Raw genomic sequence first — 18,660 nt, forward strand, 5'->3', positions numbered from 1 at the left:
ATGGATTTTCTCCCGTGACAAAGATGTCATTTAGTTCTGTAACCTCACAGCATAATCATATACGCTTTCCACATATGTCATTGGAGGTGATTCCTTAACGCGACGCAATGCACGAGACAAAATGAAACTTTTGCATTCAGATGCTAAAGAATGTAATCTATCCGTTTTCTGAATTGATTATAATCCTCGTTAGGGTCATACAGTGAAACCAAACGCTGAATAAATGTGGCCACTCGATGGCAGCATTAGCTTCTTTTTCACCCCAGCGTTTACTGTGGAAGATATTTTTCAATTTAAATTGCGCATACAATGTTAGTTAATCCAAGGCGTGTTTTAAATTGAGCGAGATTTCACAACCACAATGAAAACCTTTAGTTAAAAATGTTCAATTTTGCGACACAAAGAGCAAAAACAAAACATTACGTCACGAGATTCACTTGCTCGCAAAGACTGACGGGAAAGCTGTGCGGTTTTGGAGACATTTTGCATTTAAAGGGGCTGGGCTAGCCGAAGGTTCTGGCTGTCGGTAAGTGTATCTTTGCGTTTTATCTATATTATAATCAGCGCGATCTTCCGTGTAACCTCATATCAATATACTTTTCATCTTCACAAATGTCCGCTCATGCTAATGCCTTGAAAATGTAAACGCACTGAGTCCGCACCTAGAAAAAAACAGGGAGTGGTGATGCTAACAGGCTAGCTGAGTTAAAAAGCCACTGACGACAGAGCTGAACCAATATTTAAAGCTTTACTCTTAACATTAGTGAAAACATCTCCGTGGATGGACTAATACGTGGTCGAGGACGTTGTCCTTAATCTTGATCAATTACGTCATGATGGAGGACAACGTGGCATCTTCATAATGAACGTAATTGTTACAAATGATCTGCCTAATGCAGCGTTCAGTGGAATGCAATAGCTGTAACACAAGTTCAGGTAATAATGGTCAAGTAAATAAACCATTGAATGTGCTGCAACGTTCCTTGGTTGTAATTTAGGAAATCCTGGTGTACTTAGCTTCAAAATGTGATTCATGGTCATATAACACGTCCAAATGACATCACCAGATATTTTTATATTTGAGTTGGAGAAATGTACCAGCTCTTGCTATCAAGGTAAACAGCAACATTGCTGTCAATGTGACCTTTTGTTTATAGACCCAAATAGAAATGATTACAAGAAATGCATCATATTACACTTATCAGACAAATAAAAAGGTTGGTACAGTGGGTGCTTGTGGCAGATTTCTCGTTTTTTCTGATGGCCAGCCTGCCACACCCTCGTTGATGACTGTCTCTGCAATGTGGATGCTTGCCGGAAATGGCTGAATGATGGTATCCGGTGATGTAAAACGACGTAATCTGATCTGGACATGTGATGCTGACAAAGACATGTTGTTTACTGATGCACCTGCTTCATTTTGAGTTTGGTTTCCAATCTAACCCGCTTGTCAATATGACCTAAGTTTGCTTTACGTGAAGATTTTTCAGCAAATGAGCCAGCTGAAGTGTGGTTGTACGTTGTACTTGTTATGAGTATCATAACAAGCCATCATCAGCTTCCTTGGGTTATTGCATCTCATGAGCAAAGTACTGGATATGTCTGGAGGTTATGATTGTGGTTATGTTGTGACCTTTGGTCATTGACAAACATGAGTGAGTCAGCTTGTATGAAAAAACACATTCCTGACCCCCATTTTAAAATGTAACTTTAATCAGGACTTGCCTAGTCAGATGTTTTTGGTGTTACTTTCGTGGTCTGTCAAGGGGTCTTGTGGTTTTAAAAAAGAAAAAACAACAACCTTACTTTCTACTTTCTTTTATGTGGCTTCACTCCGTATTGACGTTTTTCTGAAGGCAAAAAACTTGCTACTAACGTAGTATTTCTAGTATGTGGTCAAAACTGTGCATATAGTTATGTAATTACTGTAGCGTTGCCGTATTTAATACAGTTTCCATTTTGGTGCAGCATCCAAGTTGTCGTCTTGAATCTAAAAATATCTTTAAGTTGAATAGTAAACATAGAAGACCTTTCTCCTGATTCAATTCTTACTCATTTTTTTTAATGATCCTTTAGCGCAGATCTGAAGTACTCCAGCTAGTGTAAAGGACTAATCCTGGAAGGCAGTTGTGCATCTTTTTGTGTCTTTAAACTTTGCCATAGAGCCTTTCCCGTTGTGGCTCGTCGTTACTGTTATTCCCTTGTGTGTGGCTGCAGAGGTGCACATCTCCATGGCTCCCTGCCCCCATCCAACCCGCTCCTTTGCGCTGCTCTGCTCTTCCAGCGTTGGGCGGGGCTACCTTAGCTGATGCCAATTGTTGGCGGTGAAGCAGCAGGAAGGTCAACGTCATCCTACAGACACAAGCATCCCTTTTCTCCCTGTAGTGTACCTGCGCTCTCCCTTTCTCTCTCCCCCGCCCACAGTGTCCTACATTTGCATGAAGGCACAGCGTCCTTTGTTGTTTCTCGAAGGGTCTCTGCGGCTGAGCGCTGTCTATTCTGTGCGTGCTGCTGTGTGTGTTACTGGAAGACAAGTGATTATTTTATGAATTATTCTTCATGCCAGACTTGTAAGGCTCCGATTTGCAACGTAAACAGGTTAGTGTCATAGCTGGAATAATCTTCAACTGCTTCCAAACAGTAAATTTGGAGGCTTGTTTTTAACTCAAGGTACTCTGAGAACCAACCATTGTTATTTCCATAGTTCTGTTCTTTTCTATCAGTGTTCATAATAACATAACGTTCATACTGTTTACCCACTTTGGTTTGAGATTACGATTTTATTGCAAAGCCATCTGCCGGAGCTAGGAGCTCAAACATCTGTTGATGTGCAGTATGGTGACATGTGTTGCATGTTATTATGCTATAAAATGGGAGGCTGCCTGAATCCTGATACTTGGCAGGGAGCAGAAATTGGAAAATATGTATGAGCTCCTGAAAGCACCGTTGTACAGTTCACTCTTAAGAAGAAGCGACTTCATAGGCGAATTAAGAGTGTAGCCATTTCTTTGTGCGTGCTTTTTGTTAAATGACAACATGTTAAAGATTAAACAAAAGCTATGACACTTTAGTACCTCTATAAAGACTTTGAAAAAAATTAACTTGATGTTTCTAGGGCGCGCTGACTGTTTTATTGTATCAAAGCAGAGCTGTTGTCCTTGACTGGCACCAAAGTGCGCAGATCTGTATCGACTATCTGAGGCCTTTTCATATACGGATTTTTCAACCACTCAAACACGGAGGAAATGTACTCCAATGAATTTAAATGCATAGCAAATGTTTGACAAGCTCTGGTCATTTTGATGCTCATCATGGTATCTCACTGAGACTGGACTACCAGGTCATACTTTGCCCAGGTCTGACTTGAACAAAATATAGTGACTGAAGAAAAGAGACTTTTCCAGTTGCTCAGAAAGCGTCATGAATTCTTCAGAAGATTAGACTAAGCCGGTCCATGAACATGAGAGTAAAGAAAAAAAAAATCTTTAACTTTGGTGCCACTGCCAATGTCTAATAACAGAGTTGAGCTGGATGTGAAATGCCAAACATCAGGGTAAAGTCATAACTAGTAGATAGTAGTAGTAACACACCCTTTTTGAGTGGTTGTACCAAGTTTGCATTAGCCAGATTATTACTGCATTTCAAGGCAGTAAGGTTTCCACTGTGAAGGTTGCAGCTACTTGAGATGTTGGGTTATTTTCTTTTTTTCTCATACTTTATGGAAGGGGCCTACGCTTTGATTCAAAATGGCAAAATGGAGAGTGATCAAAACCTGGAGTGGCCAACTGGCAGAATTCTCCCAGATGTTGGCTGACTTTTAGCTCTCATTTTCATCCTCACTGATGCTCGAGCGTGTGAGCTCACTCACAGCTGCCTGGATTTCAAGCTGGAAGGGCAGGGCCCCTTTTTGTATATAGCGGACAACTGAAGTGGCTCAATGAGTCACTGGACTGAGAAAACAGCTTGGCTCACCATACAGTTATTTAGAAAACCGTCAAACGGCGACATTTTCTCAGCCAGGCCAAGACTTGGCTTAGCACAATAGGACATCAATAATATACACCCTAAAATTGCAAGGTCTTAGATTCTCCTGGCTCCTTTTGCATTGTCATCAGTTGTGTAATACCATCTTCCACTTTGTGTATCGTCTCCAGGTTTCCCTGAGCAACCGTAAAGATGTCCACAATGGTGTATGCCCGGGAAGAGAAGCTCGAAAAGCTCTCTCAAGAGGAGATCATATCCAACACCAAACTGGTGATTCAGGGTTTGGAAGCCCTCAAGAATGAGCACAACTCCATTCTCCACAGTCTCGTGGAGACTATCAAGTGCCTGAAAAAGGATGAAGAGGCCAACCTGGTGCATGAGAAGTCCAACCTGCTGCGCAAGTCAGTGGAGATGATTGAGCTGGGACTTGGTGAAGCACAGGTAGCACCGGATCAATAACTGCCAATATTGATGATTGCGTGTGTTGAACCCTCGGATGATTCCACACTCTTTTCTTCCTGTTGCGTCTTTTGACTAGTTTAGTTCAAAGCCAACGTTCTTAATGTTCTTGCCCTCCTAGGTGATGATGGCTCTGTCCAACCACCTGAATGCGGTGGAGTCAGAGAAGCAGAAGCTGCGCGCACAGGTGAGGAGGCTCTGCCAGGAGAACCAGTGGCTGCGGGATGAGCTAGCCAACACCCAACAGAAGCTGCAGAAGAGCGAGCAGAGCGTAGCTCAGCTCGAGGAAGAAAAGAAACATCTGGAGTTCATGAACCAGCTCAAGAAATATGATGAAGACGTCTCCCCCACCGTAAGTCAAGTCTCACAGTAACTTTACAGCTATTTTTATTCCAAATCAAGCCCTCTCTTGATAATTATTCCAGATGTATGGTTTAAGAAGTTCTCCATTGACCCATGAGTGGGTCCAACTCATTTTCAAAGAGGGCCACCTTGTAGTTATGGTTAGCCTCAGGGATTGGTTCCAATGGCAAAACCGTATAAACGTGTCATCACTCAGGGTGTAAAAGTTCACCCAATGTATTATCTAATTAGAATTGTCATTTTTGAGATGTCATTTCATATTTTGATTTCTTCTTAATCTCAGCAGGAGGAAAAGGACAGAGAAACACCAAAGGACTCACTGGATGATCTCTTCCCCAATGATGAAGAGGAGCATGGCCAAGGAAGTAAGACCTACATCATTTAGCAAGGACAATATAGTGTACTCTCTCCAACTTGGATATTTGTTCCGATTAGCTAGTTTTTTTTTTTTCCCCCCGGCCTCATGCTTACATTGCATTTTTTTTTGCCTACGCAGTGCAACATCAACACAACAGCGCAGCAGTGGCTGCAGCCCAGCAAGGCGGCTATGAGATCCCGGCTCGTTTGAGAACACTACACAACCTGGTGATCCAATACGCTTCCCAGGGCAGGTACGAGGTCGCTGTGCCCCTCTGCAAGCAAGCGTTGGAGGACCTGGAGAAAACCTCTGGACACGACCACCCCGATGTGGCTACTATGCTCAACATCTTGGCTTTAGTTTATAGGTTAGAAATGACTCAGTTTGACAATTTGAGCTCTCGCCCATATTTCCTGTCGTTTGTTTGAATCGTGTCACTTCTTGCTGTCAACTGTCTTTGTCTCCCAGGGATCAAAATAAATACAAAGAGGCTGCACATCTTCTCAACGATGCTCTGTCTATCCGGGAGAAGACCCTGGGGAAAGACCATCCTGCTGTAAGACTCCCATTGTTACGGCAACATCAATATAGACATGTTAATGTTCTATTGGTAACCGGTCACAATTGCTCAGAGACTCGGCAAGAATGTAATTGCTGTACCTTCTCTTTTATTTACTCCCACTGCCTCAGGATGTATAGATGTTTTGCCCTTCTACTCAGAACTGGGTTTCTGATAAGTTCAATTATCTATCTTGATGTCAAATACACAAAGTTGGCGCATAAACCAAGCTAAATCAGATGTTACAAAATGTTGGTTTAATCGTCAGACTTTACGATTTGCTCAAAAAATGATTTTTGGAAAAAGAATGGCGTATTTCATTTGCTATCGTCTCTCTCTACATGCTGTGCAGGTTGCTGCAACATTGAATAACCTGGCCGTACTCTATGGAAAGAGGGGGAAGTACAAGGAGGCTGAGCCTCTATGCAAGAGGGCTCTGGAGATCAGAGAGAAGGTAAGTTGCACACCCCTGGCTTCCACAACATCTGACCTCAGAGCTAGAACAGTGAACAATTAGTGCATTGTAAGAATTTCCATTTTAACACCAGCATCTATAAAAGAGAGAATACTGTCATTGTGGGAAAGGAATTGTGGGAAAGCTTTAGTCACACCCACTGATTGCTGATCAAAGCGTCTCCGGCTCCCGGGGGTCAGCAACAGAAGGATCGATGCAAAGAGAAGTAATGAGAGACTCATCAATATGTTGATAAAAACATGTATGGCTTCCATCAGGTCTTGGGGAAGGACCATCCAGATGTGGCCAAACAGTTGAACAACTTGGCTCTGCTGTGTCAGAATCAAGGCAAGTACGAAGAGGTGGAATACTACTACTGCCGTGCCCTGGAGATCTACGAGTGTAGGCTGGGCCCGGATGATCCCAACGTGGCCAAAACCAAGAATAATCTGGTGAGTAGATGTGCCACAAAGGCAGTCGTTGTGCAAAGCAGCAGCATCTCGTCAGCTGACTTGCTTGTAGCTCCCTGAAGCTGCGAGATGGAAATAAAATGATTTAAATGACTGAACATGAGTAACTGCACAGGTCGCTTCCTTCTCTCTTGAAGTCTTCTGGGTTTATAATTTAAGTAATCCCCCCGCCCGCCCCCTCTCTGTTCTCTAGGCGTCCTGCTTTCTCAAACAGGGAAAATACAAGGAAGCTGAGATTCTCTACAAAGAGATTCTGACTCGAGCCCATGAGAAGGAGTTTGGATCTGTTGATGGTAAGGACTTGCTCAAGCTAGTTCATAACAAAGAATACTAACATTAAAAAATGAAAAAGTAGAATAGATTTACTTTTAATTGCCCTTCAGTTTTTTATTTATTTTTTTTGTCCTCCACTATTGTTTCATCTTTTACCTACTATTTATCTCACACTAGTGAGGAGTGCTGGACAGATGGTTAAAAAGTGGACGGTGTTCTAAGCAGGCTGCCTGCCTTCACCATTTAAAGGACTCAGAGACTCAAAACAAAGGGCTTTTGGAGAAATAAAAAGTGTTGGTCTCAACTCTGGCAATTGCATTCTCTTTTAGTTATGACTGAGAAAGGTGATTTCATTCTCCTGAGATTAGATGCGCTTTGAATAAGAAAGGAAAATGGCTTTTGTCGGCTTTTTTTGGTAAATTTCTCTTGACAGTTTTATCTTTCAAATACAACCTTTAATAAGATTTCTCAGAAGAAAAGTCCCGCACGTACAAAATCAGCCACAGTTTGTTTTCCATGTAGTCAATCACATTTAATGCAAACTGTACCGTATCCACATCCATATTTTAGATTGGTTTTCTTTTCAAATTTAAATTTAGTTTACTATTGCGCACAATGCAAATACAGAAACAGATTCAACCTCTATTCTTGAAGGGCAATATGCTATGCTCAGCCAGTTGAAAACATCATGAATACTTGATCACGGACTCAGCAAAGTGAATTCCACTGGTGTTGCACAATTGGTCGAACCTCTCCCGTGTGTGTGTCTGCAGCTGAAAACAAACCTATCTGGATGCACGCCGAGGAAAGAGAGGAGATGAGCAAGGTGAGGTTTTCCATGCGATCCTAGTTGTGACATTTACAAGTAGTACACAGGAACAATGACACATTGAAAAACCATTAAAGCAACAAACAGATAAGTTTAGTTCAGATTCCACTTTCATCATGCAAAACCTTAGACTCAGTCATAACCCCTTTGGGCAAGTCATTATTATAGGTCAACAAAAACAAAATCCTGTTTGTCTGGTTTACACCACTCCCTCCCTTTCACAGTTGCCTTTTTCCTTTTACTTCCAGGGCAAGCACAGGGACAACACGCCCTATGGAGAGTATGGAGGCTGGTACAAGGCCTGCAAAGTCAACAGGTGGGGCCCTCTTGCTGTCGTAAAGACACTTTGAATTATACAGCGTTAAGCAGTTACAAGAGAAGTAATTATGAGGGGAAATCAGAAAATAATCTTGAACTGCCGCAACTTGAAGACTGGAAATAACCCATTTTGAACCTTTTTGGCCCTACCTCAGCATTCTAGTTTGAAGTCAACAACAACAAAACAATTTTAATAAGTGGTGACATATCTTCAGATAAATGCTGATATCAAGGTTTGTACATTAAATATAGTTTACGTGATTATTTACTAATTCAGGTTTGGGTGCTGTGTGTATTTAATATCTGATTTAGCGAAGTCATGCTATGTGGATTTGTCCCGAACAAGAACGTCAAGTAGTGCTCTATTGCACTATTCCTAGTGAGAGTGAATATCTCTCATGCCCCAGTTTTGTGGAATGCAGCGCTTCATTTCGCTTGTGTGATTTAATCTACCACACATACTAGAGCAGTTATCAGCTCCCCATCATCCTGGAAACAATTGGGACATTTACAGTAATGTCATGAGCTGCATTATTCATGCTTTGCTGCCGAAATGGTTTCAAAAGGTTTCAAGAAATGTAGTTTGACTAAAGCTGATCAAAATTGTATGCTTGTTTCTTGTCTGCAGCCCCACCGTGAACACGACACTGAGGAACCTGGGGGCTCTGTACCGCCGTCAGGGCAAGCTTGAAGCTGCCGATACCTTGGAGGAGTGTGCCGTTAGATCCCGCAAGCAGGTTCGCCACATTTCAGAAATGAACACGTAACATGTATGCGCACCAAACAGCCAAGCATTTCCTGTTTATTTCCCCAATTCTAAAATGTATTAGGAGAGCCAATCTCATTCTATTTTTTTTCCCTCTCTCTTTCAACATTGCTTTGGATCCAGAGCAACACAGTAAGTGATGGCCGCTCTAGAGCCTTCACCTTTCACCCTGAAACATCACTCCCATTTCACAGCCATAGAAAATATTTCTTCTGAACTAATCTTAAATAACTTCAAAGCAAAGTCAAGCAACAATAAACATTGATTATTAATTACGTTTTTGGAATATGGATAAAACAAAGCCATCTCATTGGGTGGCCATTTTGCCACTTGATGTTGACTGAAAATAACTTGCATAGAACATTTTTGTAAAGAAAATATTTGACTTGTCTTCCTCTTTAAATATTCCCATACATCCACACACTTTCATCCTTTATCCTCTTGCTAATGTTTAACTTTGTGATTATGGTTTCGTTTCCTCTGTGTGTTCTTCCCATTAGGGTATTGACCCCATCCATCAGACACGCATGGTGGAGATTCTGAAGGACGCAGATGGTGACAGGCGAAGGAGCCGGGAGAGCCTGACCAGTGTCAAGTACGAGAGCGGCTCCGAAGCTGGCGAGGAAGTGAGTATGGGCGTGGAGTGGAACGGGGTGAGTACAAATCCACTTGAACTGAGTCTTACAAGCCGGTGGCCCTCATTGGAGGAACAGGACAGCTTGATTATATTAAAGGGGGCGTTGACTGGTTTCAGAAGATTTTTTTTTTTTTAATAACCATTTTACAATGTGATTTGTTAAACATTCTGCAATTGTCACCAATTAGTGACAATAATATATAACCCAAGTACCTTGTTTTGATCTGGACTCGATATACTCTGTGAATGTTTTCTGTACTAGCTCCCTTTTGCCTTGTCCTTCTAATGAGAGGTTTCCATCCAAATCTTTTTGTTGAACGAGAAAGCTGATTGAGTGTCTTGGCACGGCGACATGTCCTATTTGACAAGTGTCTCAATTCACATTTTTGTGTTGCTGTTCATTGCTTGCCGTGTTCTGCTGGCATGGCTTTTTCACAAGAGGAGTTGTAAAAATATGGCACAGGCTCATGCTGCAGCACCTTGGCATCATAGTTATTTACCCCGTAATTCACATACGAGTCACATTTTAAAAAACAATAAAATCTAGAACTCTCATTAGCATGTTCCTAATGTGAACCACAAAATATAATGTTGACTTTTTCCAGTGCCCAATAGTGTGTGCACCTAATATGAAGGTTAGCTGCAGTTGTAATGCTTTAAAATTCGTGCCAGACATTGAGTGCAGCGATTTGTGCACTTAGAAAAACACCGCTACTGTAGATGCGTGTCCTAGTTAGCAGAAACCCCGTGGTGAATTTTACATGACTGTGCCAATAGATGCGTCTTAACTGAGCCTGTGCTTCGCACACACTGCAGTCCCGTGCTTTAAACATGCATGCAGCCATTTCTAGTCCAGTCAATGGACTTAACCCATAAACATGCGCCCATGCACTGTGTGCTCTCACAGAGGTGCCGCACATATTAACCTGATGTCTGTTTCTCACTTTACTGTACGTAAAGGAAAAGGGTGGGGCTGTGTGGTAACACTTGTGTGAGTGTGTCTCCATCGGTTTGAATGCAATTGCTATGCAGTAATGCTTCATAAAACGTAATGACATACAGATGGTTTCCTAAAATGTCATACAAATGACATACAAGATCCATTATTTTTGCTTTTATTTTGTTTCTGAACACTCATTTGCCATAATTAGTTTGACTGCAGGACTGACGACTTTCCAGCCATCTTTTAATTTTCAAAACAAGGTGTACAGCATCAGGCTCGTACAACCGATGAGCAAAATTGTGGAAATCTTTGTCGAGGCACATTCATCGATACGTTTACTTGTTTTTGTCATACACCATTTCATGTTAGTCTCTGCTGAGGTCTAGATGATGGCAACAAAACTGTGGATGTGTTGATTATGAATCTGTGTGTGTGTGTTTTCATAATATGCGCAAATTGACTCCTGCTTTTTGCTTCTAGCTAAATGCTTGTCTGTTTGCATGCTGTCTTTTTTCATCCTTGGCTCCCTCCCCCCGTCTTCACTAACCCTGTTGGTTACTATTGCCATGACAACCAATCAGCGTGTCAATCAAAATTCTTTTCTACATTCAGTGGATTGTACTCTCCCTTAACGTCTCTGTTCAAGGTCAGCTGGGTTGATATGTAGTTACTGCTTTTGTGTGAACTGTTGTAGTGACAGGGAAAGTGGAGGATTCGGATCAAAATGTTACATAGGCCCGCTACAAAACGTCTCAAAATCCCATCTGGTCAATCAATGCACACTCGATTTTAAGTGTATCCATTTGAGTGCTGATGCTTGCTAATGGTCCATCCCTGCAGCAAACACTCACTGTGCCAAGTTCAGACTGTGCTGCCCAAAAAGGAACCAAAAATAGCTGAGTCACAGCAACTGCAGACACTAACTTGCTGCAATCAATGATCCTGCTTGTCCTCGTTTGGTTTCATCATTTTGTCTGGGTTTAAATTATGCAAATGGAAGAAATTTCCACTGGTGGAGCTATGATTTTTTTTTTTTTCCACCTTGAGGGGCGGCGTCTGCAAAACAAAACTCCCCCTCAAGCTCCGCCAGTGGATATTACATTTGCTACCCCTCCTACCAAAATTGTCCAAATTCCAAGACATTAACTTGAGATGTTCTACTGTAAAGTCCTGAGAATATGTTTTACTTTTAGATCAATGAATTGGAGTCAACAAATCTTGGTCTAGTTGTTGGAAATAGTGTATGGTAGGAGAAAGGTAGGAGAGATGTGAGGAAGGAGGACCAACCCAGAGCTGGTCATCTTACAACCTGTGCCCTTTTTGTCTCTTTCTCTTTTCTCTCTTATCAGGCCTAAACCATCAAGATTATCCCTCTCTCCCTCCCTCAACCAATAGCTAAAGGATATGTGTTGTCGCCTCTCTCCGTTGCCCTCGTCCCCTTCTCCCCAACAGAGAGAGCCCCTCTTCCCCTCCCTCAGCTGTCACATCAGTCCGCGGTCCGACCGAGAACTACCGGGACGTTTGGTCTTCTCATCTTGGTCCCTCCAAGTTTTTCGTCTCTCTCTGGCACTATCCTTTCCTTCTGCTAACCTTATGTTGAAAATTTTCCCTCAGTGTGGTTGTGTGTGTTTGTGTACGTAACCTCAGTCTCGCTACCTTCATTTTCTTTCCCTCAATTCGCTTGTATGTATGTTGCACACAGTGTATTCTGAACAGACTGAATTCCTGTCTCTCAATTCGAAAACCATTATCACACTTTACTCATTTTTATTTCAAAGTTGCCAAGCGCTCTATTTAGCCACATTATCTTTTTTTTAAATTTGCAGGGTTTTTTGTGTGTTTAACGTTGTGAACTAATTTTGAGGTCAAACGCCGAAATTGTCGTGGTACTATATCATTTCACGTTCATATCAAAATGTTCGCATCTGAGTCGACGAGAGAGAAAGGGAGTCTATTGTTCTGTTACATAGATTTCAAAACAAAAGAGCTTTATTTTATTTTGTATGATTTGTTTACATTTTTGAGCACACTTTTCGTGGTTGAATATTAAGGCAGTCGTATTTAAATCAATCGCAGAATTGTCGGTATCCGATTCTGACATCAAGCTGTTGCCATGGTAATTCATTTTGCCGTTGCGATTCCCGTTTTCAGCGTCCTTGCTCTTTGCCCTCCTTTTCGGTGTGTTACATGCGCACGTCACACAAAAGGTTGCGCTTGCAAATGAGAAAACAAACGGCATGATTTTGTACATTGTGTCAGGAAAGACCAATTAGAAATGAGATTCAAATGTCGCAGTCTCAAATATGCATTATTGCCTTTTCTTCGTGTAATTCAAGCAGAAGCCGTGAATCGCAGTAACGTTTAGTGAGTATATTTGTGTGTACAGTCACAGCGGTCACACACTTAAACATCGTCACCTCGGTGGAAACGTTTGTTTTTTTTCTCCACCTCAACATCCACAACAACTAGTTCGAGTGTTTCACAAAGTGAATGTTACATTGACTTTTAACACCTTGAAAGTGTTGTCGTCGGCTGGTGTGCTCGTGCTGCATTCACTTTCTGGCTTCAGTCTTCAACTTGCCATGATTCTTCATTCCTTTCCATGAGTGCATCTATACCTCTAGTAGTTCTACCCTCAGCTTTCGAATTGACCATGTGCGACACATAATTATAATATCAATAATGTTGTGTTAGTGGAATGCCTATTTATTGAACTGTCTACTCTTGACATATAGCTAAAGTGTGACTTCATTTCTCCAATGTAGAAGAATATTACATTAAGTCTAGTAGCACTAGTAGTAGAACTGCGTCATCATATTTACCAATTTGCATTGTGAAGATGGTTGCATCAACACTTGTTGGTATCTCAAATAAAGTTTTTTCATTTGTGAACTTTCTCTTTTCCAGTGGAATATTTATATTAAAACTATTTTGGGGCCACCAAAGCTAGCTATCATATATATATATATATATATATATATATATATATATATATATATATATATATATATATATATATTTTAATCTAGTAGCACATTAACATTATTGAATGATTTCACAACTATTTTACATGTTCAGAATTTCTTTTCCTGATCACGCCATATTAGTGGAGTCACTTCAGAGTTCTCATTCACACTATAAAGTTGTCATTCATAATTTAAGAATAATTAACCAGCTTTCTAACAACACTGCTATGTAGATGTGATTTGTTTATTTGACTAATTGTATTTAACTTTACAATAAAACAATTTACCAATTAGGCAGCGGGCGGTGCAATATTAACGCAACAAATATGATGATATAAATGCGTCACGGATTCAAAATTAAAGAACGTAAACTGCCCGTATGTGGCTCTACAGTACAGTGCTGTTTTTATTTGTGAATTTACTTCAAAAAAATGAAGTAAAATGAGTTGTACTTCATTTTATTTTCATAATGCCCTTTGATATTTTTTTGTACTATCAGCAGATTTGTTTCTTGTGGGACATGAATTCTGCATTTGAACCACTACTCCGTATAAATATAAAATACATGTTCGAAAAACTGGCACAAATAGAGCCAGCTTCAACGTTGACAATGTACAGCTCCCTCTGTTGGCGATGAAGCTTACTTTAACCAAATATTTATATCTCAATCCCACTTGCACTTGTTAAATATGTCCCGATAAATGGCTTGTATTTATGTAGCCAGAAATGAATGATAAAATAATTCTCTGATGACTTGAGTGTGATTCAAGGTTGTGTTCAGGGTTCCGATCAGATGGCTTGATGAGTGCATTTGTGCAGGACGGCAGCGGAACCCTCCAGCGCAGCGGCTCTCTGGGCAAACTCCGAGACGTTCTGCGTCGTAGCAGTGAGCTGCTAGTTAAGAAACTGCAGGGCAATGGACCGCCTGAACCTCGTAGCACCAAGTAAGAGATGCAAAACAAAAAAAGATTTATCTTTGAAGTCTCTCGTCTGCGTGCCATTAACTGCTTCTCTGCTTGCCAGCATGAAGCGAGCGGCTTCATTGAACTACCTGAACAAGACAAGTGATGAGGCGTTACAGGTGATGCACAATGTGACTTTGAAGCACAGGTGTCAAACTCAAGGCCCGGGGGCCAGATACGGCCTGCCACGTCATTTTATGTGGCCCGCGAAGACAAATTGTGCATCAAATTCGTGTCATTACTAGAATTGCAAATTGTCTTCACTCTTTTTTTTTTTTTTTTTAAATATTTGACCAGTTTTTATTCGTCTGATTAGAAAACGAGTTGTCAGTTTGTTTTGTAGCTTCTACTATATATAACATGAGGTGCTCATACATTTATTTGGGTTGACAGTCATAATGGCCCTCCGAAATAAGCTATGACTACAATGCGACCTGCGAAGAAAATGAGTTTGACACCCCTGCTTTAAGGGAAATATTATTATTATTGCTGGAGATTTGTGAACAAACACCAACTCAATTTTCTATTATGTCCTTAACAATCACATCTCAGTCTCAGCCTCGGGGAAGCAATAATTTGCGAGTGAGCCGAGGCCTGAGCTCCAGCACCATGAATCTGTACTCCGGAAACTGATCTAGACTTCCAAGCCGATCTTCCAGACCTGGCATCACCAGACCCAAAGATGTTTCTTCCTGGTACTCGCATCCAAAGACCCTTTTACTTGTTTGAGTGCACTGGGATTCTTTTGTAATTGTGCCTGCTTTCCTTTGTCATAGTATAACCTTGCCACCATTTTGATTCTTTATCATCATTGTGCACTATGAGTGCTTTTTAGCACCATGACATTAAGCTCCATATTCTGTGCCAGTCTTTTTTTTTTTTTTAACTATGCTGAGTGTTTTGTTTCTGCACAGATGCTGTACTAATTATGTATTTGATTTTAGTCTTGATGAAGAAATGAGCTGTGTAGAGGTTTTTGAAATGATGTCTTGTAAATTTGACATGATTGTTAAAACTACACTTGTCTATAATATTTGCCTGTTGAGATGCGCTATTGGGTTAAAGCTTTGGGACATGGAGAGAATGAATACCTCACTGTCGTCACGTGACTCACGGACCAATGTACATTTGGAAGTCAAATATGTTGCTACTTTCACGTCTTTAAGTTTTGAGTTCACAACACTAACCAGACAACTCATCAGTAATGAGAAACACCCATATTAACACCTCTTTGTTTTAAAAGTGTTTAACAGTAAAATGTCTATAATGATGGAAATTGGGTCACTGATTGTGCCCCTTTTTCTGGTGCCATGTCATGCGAAGTTAAGTAGGGGTGAACAACTCTGACTTGAAATTGTTTACACTGATGAGAAAAATAATGCTTGTTAAGTTTGCTACAATGTGATTGGCATTGATTTGCACAATGCTCAAATGCCTGTCTTCTGTCTTTTAAATGAAGCTCCTCAAAAGAACTGAAATACTGGCTAATTATTATTATTTTATTTGGGCACAGGATTAGAACAGTGATTAATAGAACAGTGATTCTGTTGTCAGTAGGCAGTTGCTTCCAAGATGTTCAAATAGTGACTTGATTCAGAATTAAAATTCACATTCATCTCACCATGTTTTGTCATGTCTTTAAAATTTTAAGTGATTAAAAACAATGCTGCACATTTCTCTTCAAATGGCAGTTTTTGTGTCATGAACAAATAGAGCCAATATACCCCAAAATATTAGAAACGGTTGTGCACACTTGTGTAACCATTTTACCTCTGTTGTCTATTTTTGTAGATTATTCATATAAAACGATTCATGTTGATCTTTTTATATGGCGCATAAAGCTTTTAATAGCATAAAGCTAACATGAATATAGAGGTGTGCAAACTTTTCATATCTAGTGTATTTGCATTTCAGGCGCAAATATTGACATTTAAAAACGATGTGGCAGCACAGTGGTTAGTGGTAATAACATCAGCCTCACAGTCATGAGTTTCTGGGTTTGAATCTTGGTATTCCTTTCCACATTGAAAGCTCATGCATGCAAGTTTGTTCTACCAGCAGGTGGCAATGCTGTTTCGGTTTTTCATTAGGACCTGTACCGGAAATTGCAACAAGAAAAAAAGTAAATAAAACCCACCGCGTATCTATTTTGAAAATACAATTACTATTTTGACAATGTACTTAGGAAGTGATGAGTTGAAAGGGAATCAGAATCGTTAAACTGTTTTACACACCGTCGTTGTATTAGAGTAAAATTTAATTATTTTTCTTTTTAATTTTTTTTTTAATACTGTGGAATTAAATTTTATTGTGACAAAATGACCAATTTGGATTCAACCGTTATTCATTAACGTCGGTTTATTCAAGTTTTAGACATAAGGTTAAAATTAAGTTTATTTTGAAAATCTAAACGGAATAGGAAATGTATCACTATTGTAACTTGGCACACTTGTACAAACATTCACAAGGCAAGTGGGAGGAAACCAACTTGGAAACACCGCGGACGGAGCGAAACAAAGTCCCACTCGGTGAAGACTCGAGCGGCTCCGTGGTCGGCATCTCAGGAACGGGTAGAAGGGAACAGCACAGTCCGCTTTGTAATATAAAAAACACGATTTTACAGGTGCTCTGCATTACTAGAAGTTTTCAGGTTTGTTTGAGAAACTTTCGGCGCGTCTTCAATCGAGAGTGCGCTCCTGTCCGATTTTGGAAACGAGTGACCCGTCTCCACATGCCTTCTTCTAGCCGCTAGTCAACTTCATCGACCAGGTGAGCTTCAAGTCCGGATCACACGGGGGACCTCAGCAGTTAACAGCGATCATTTAACACGTGTGGATCCCTTTGGCGCTCCCAGTCACGCATTACGACTCTGGAGAGAAGCACCGCGGGGCCGCCGAGCTCCACGCTCAGGACATGGATCTAACAACAGTGGCCGAGAATCGACGCGGAGAGGGCGGGAGAAGACTTCGAATAGACCCGCTGTACGCCGTCTTCATCATTTGCTTACAAGGTTGGTACATTAACTTAATGCGAACTGTAGGATTCATGCACAAACTAGCATGCATTCAAAAATAAAACAGATGTACAAACTAACATGCACTAAAAAAATAAATACTGAAATGCAGATTAATGATCTTCCATCTGTTATTTTATGGAAGAACATTTTATTTTTCTGCCTCTCAGCATTTATGGATATACTGAATTACTTGCTCAACGGGTTACAGTGTTCCCCCGAGATTTGATACTTGCAGATTCGCCTATTCATAATTGTTTTTAGAACCTATTCTCTAATAAGCACTAAAAAACTCGCCTATTTATTTTTTGCAGGCTCAGTCAATACTGTAGTAGTCCTATCCCATAACTCCTGCTTTGGGGCCATCTTGTGATATTTTTATGCTAAGGAACTATGTATAAGTGAATTGTGGAATTTTATATAGTGCTTTTTGGGTAAAGATGAATAGTTGCCCATAAATGGCACAAAATTACTAAGGAGTGGTCTTGATTCCCTACCATTATGGAAGTGAATCCACACCTTTCCCCTCAAAATGGCTGATTATCCCTCTCGGGTGCTGGAGCACGCCATTACAGTAGAAGAACTCTCGTCACACAGTTGGATTTAATGTTTGTATGGTTGTGATTGTAAGCAAGGAAATGCAAGATGAGAGCAGGCATACACGCATCACTGAGCACAGCCTCACAGTGGCTTTTCTTTCCATGTTCTCACAATACGCTGGAGATGCCATTTCTCATGATCATATTGCATGATGGAAATGGCTCTCAGACCTTGGGCGATATTCATAATGCAGATATGGCCTTGGTTTGTGGATTCCTTGCTTGTGAGAAAAGAAGCACAATAATACTGTGAATGTATAGTTTTGCTAACTGCATCAAAATCACTTTTAACCGAATCCAGCAGGAACGTCAAACATGGCGCATCACACTTTGCATTTGCATTAGCCGTCGTCAAAATGGCTGCGTGTCCTCTTAAGTTAAAGTATGCCTGTCGCCCCCCCGCCATCCTCATCAGGGTGCCCACTTTGGGATGAATGTGAGCTCTGTATGCGGGGCAATGGGGGACCAGGCGGCTGTTTACAGGATGCATGAATAGAGCCAAGCCAGGTACCGTCGTGACAGCCGAGAGCGCTTTTGCCCGTTTTCGGAATTTCCTATTTAGTTGTTTATTTTGAATACGTAGGCGCAGAAATGGCATCATGATTTAATGTGGTCGACACGCAGGAGGGTGTAAATAGCGACCTGGTTTGAGTGAATATTTTTATTTAAATATATCATTCTTATATATCTTTGCTTTTGTGTCAGTT

The 18,660-nt window shown here is 40.8% G+C and overlaps 2 protein-coding genes across 6 annotated transcripts in view; both read left to right on the top strand.

The window, feature by feature from the left end:
• Positions 1-372: 372 nt before the first annotated feature.
• LOC125978771 (kinesin light chain 1) lies at positions 373-15,961 on the top strand. 5 transcript variants are annotated; one of them, XM_049736421.1, is made up of 16 exons: positions 373-526; positions 4,155-4,425; positions 4,565-4,795; positions 5,090-5,171; positions 5,303-5,531; positions 5,633-5,720; positions 6,076-6,177; positions 6,456-6,629; positions 6,841-6,940; positions 7,694-7,746; positions 7,998-8,065; positions 8,696-8,804; positions 9,334-9,486; positions 14,199-14,323; positions 14,403-14,460; positions 14,894-15,961. In XM_049736421.1, the coding sequence occupies exons 2-16, from the start codon at positions 4,177-4,179 to the stop codon at positions 14,972-14,974; spliced, it is 1,902 nt and encodes a 633-aa protein (XP_049592378.1). In that variant the 5' UTR covers positions 373-526; positions 4,155-4,176; the 3' UTR covers positions 14,975-15,961. The 5 variants fall into 5 exon arrangements, with proteins under 5 accessions (XP_049592378.1, XP_049592381.1, XP_049592384.1 ...); XM_049736424.1 differs by having other exon boundaries at positions 9,334-9,459; XM_049736422.2 differs by lacking the exon at positions 373-526 and adding an exon at positions 2,426-2,598.
• Positions 15,962-16,807: 846 nt separating this feature from the next.
• The window catches only part of ptk7b (protein tyrosine kinase 7b), a 49,336-nt gene continuing 47,483 nt past the window's right edge, over positions 16,808-18,660 (top strand). Inside the window, exons 1-2 of the mRNA XM_049736403.2 lie at positions 16,808-17,110; positions 17,196-17,351. Coding sequence (XP_049592360.1) covers positions 17,255-17,351 — 97 coding nt within the window. The 5' untranslated portion in view covers positions 16,808-17,110; positions 17,196-17,254. The remainder of the gene's footprint in view (positions 17,111-17,195; positions 17,352-18,660) is intronic.

This window comes from Syngnathus scovelli, chromosome 12, assembly GCF_024217435.2.
Source record: "Syngnathus scovelli strain Florida chromosome 12, RoL_Ssco_1.2, whole genome shotgun sequence".
Lineage (NCBI taxonomy): Eukaryota > Metazoa > Chordata > Actinopteri > Syngnathiformes > Syngnathidae > Syngnathus > Syngnathus scovelli.

Coding starts and splice junctions, on each gene's coding strand:
- LOC125978771 (XM_049736421.1), top strand. CDS start 4,177: ATGTCCACAATGGTGTATGCCCGGGAAGAGAAGCTCGAAAAGCTCTCT. Junction 5,172..5,302: donor AGAGGAGCATGGCCAAGGAA/GTAAGACCTACA, acceptor TTGCCTACGCAG/TGCAACATCAACACAACAGC. Junction 5,721..6,075: donor TGGGGAAAGACCATCCTGCT/GTAAGACTCCCA, acceptor CATGCTGTGCAG/GTTGCTGCAACATTGAATAA.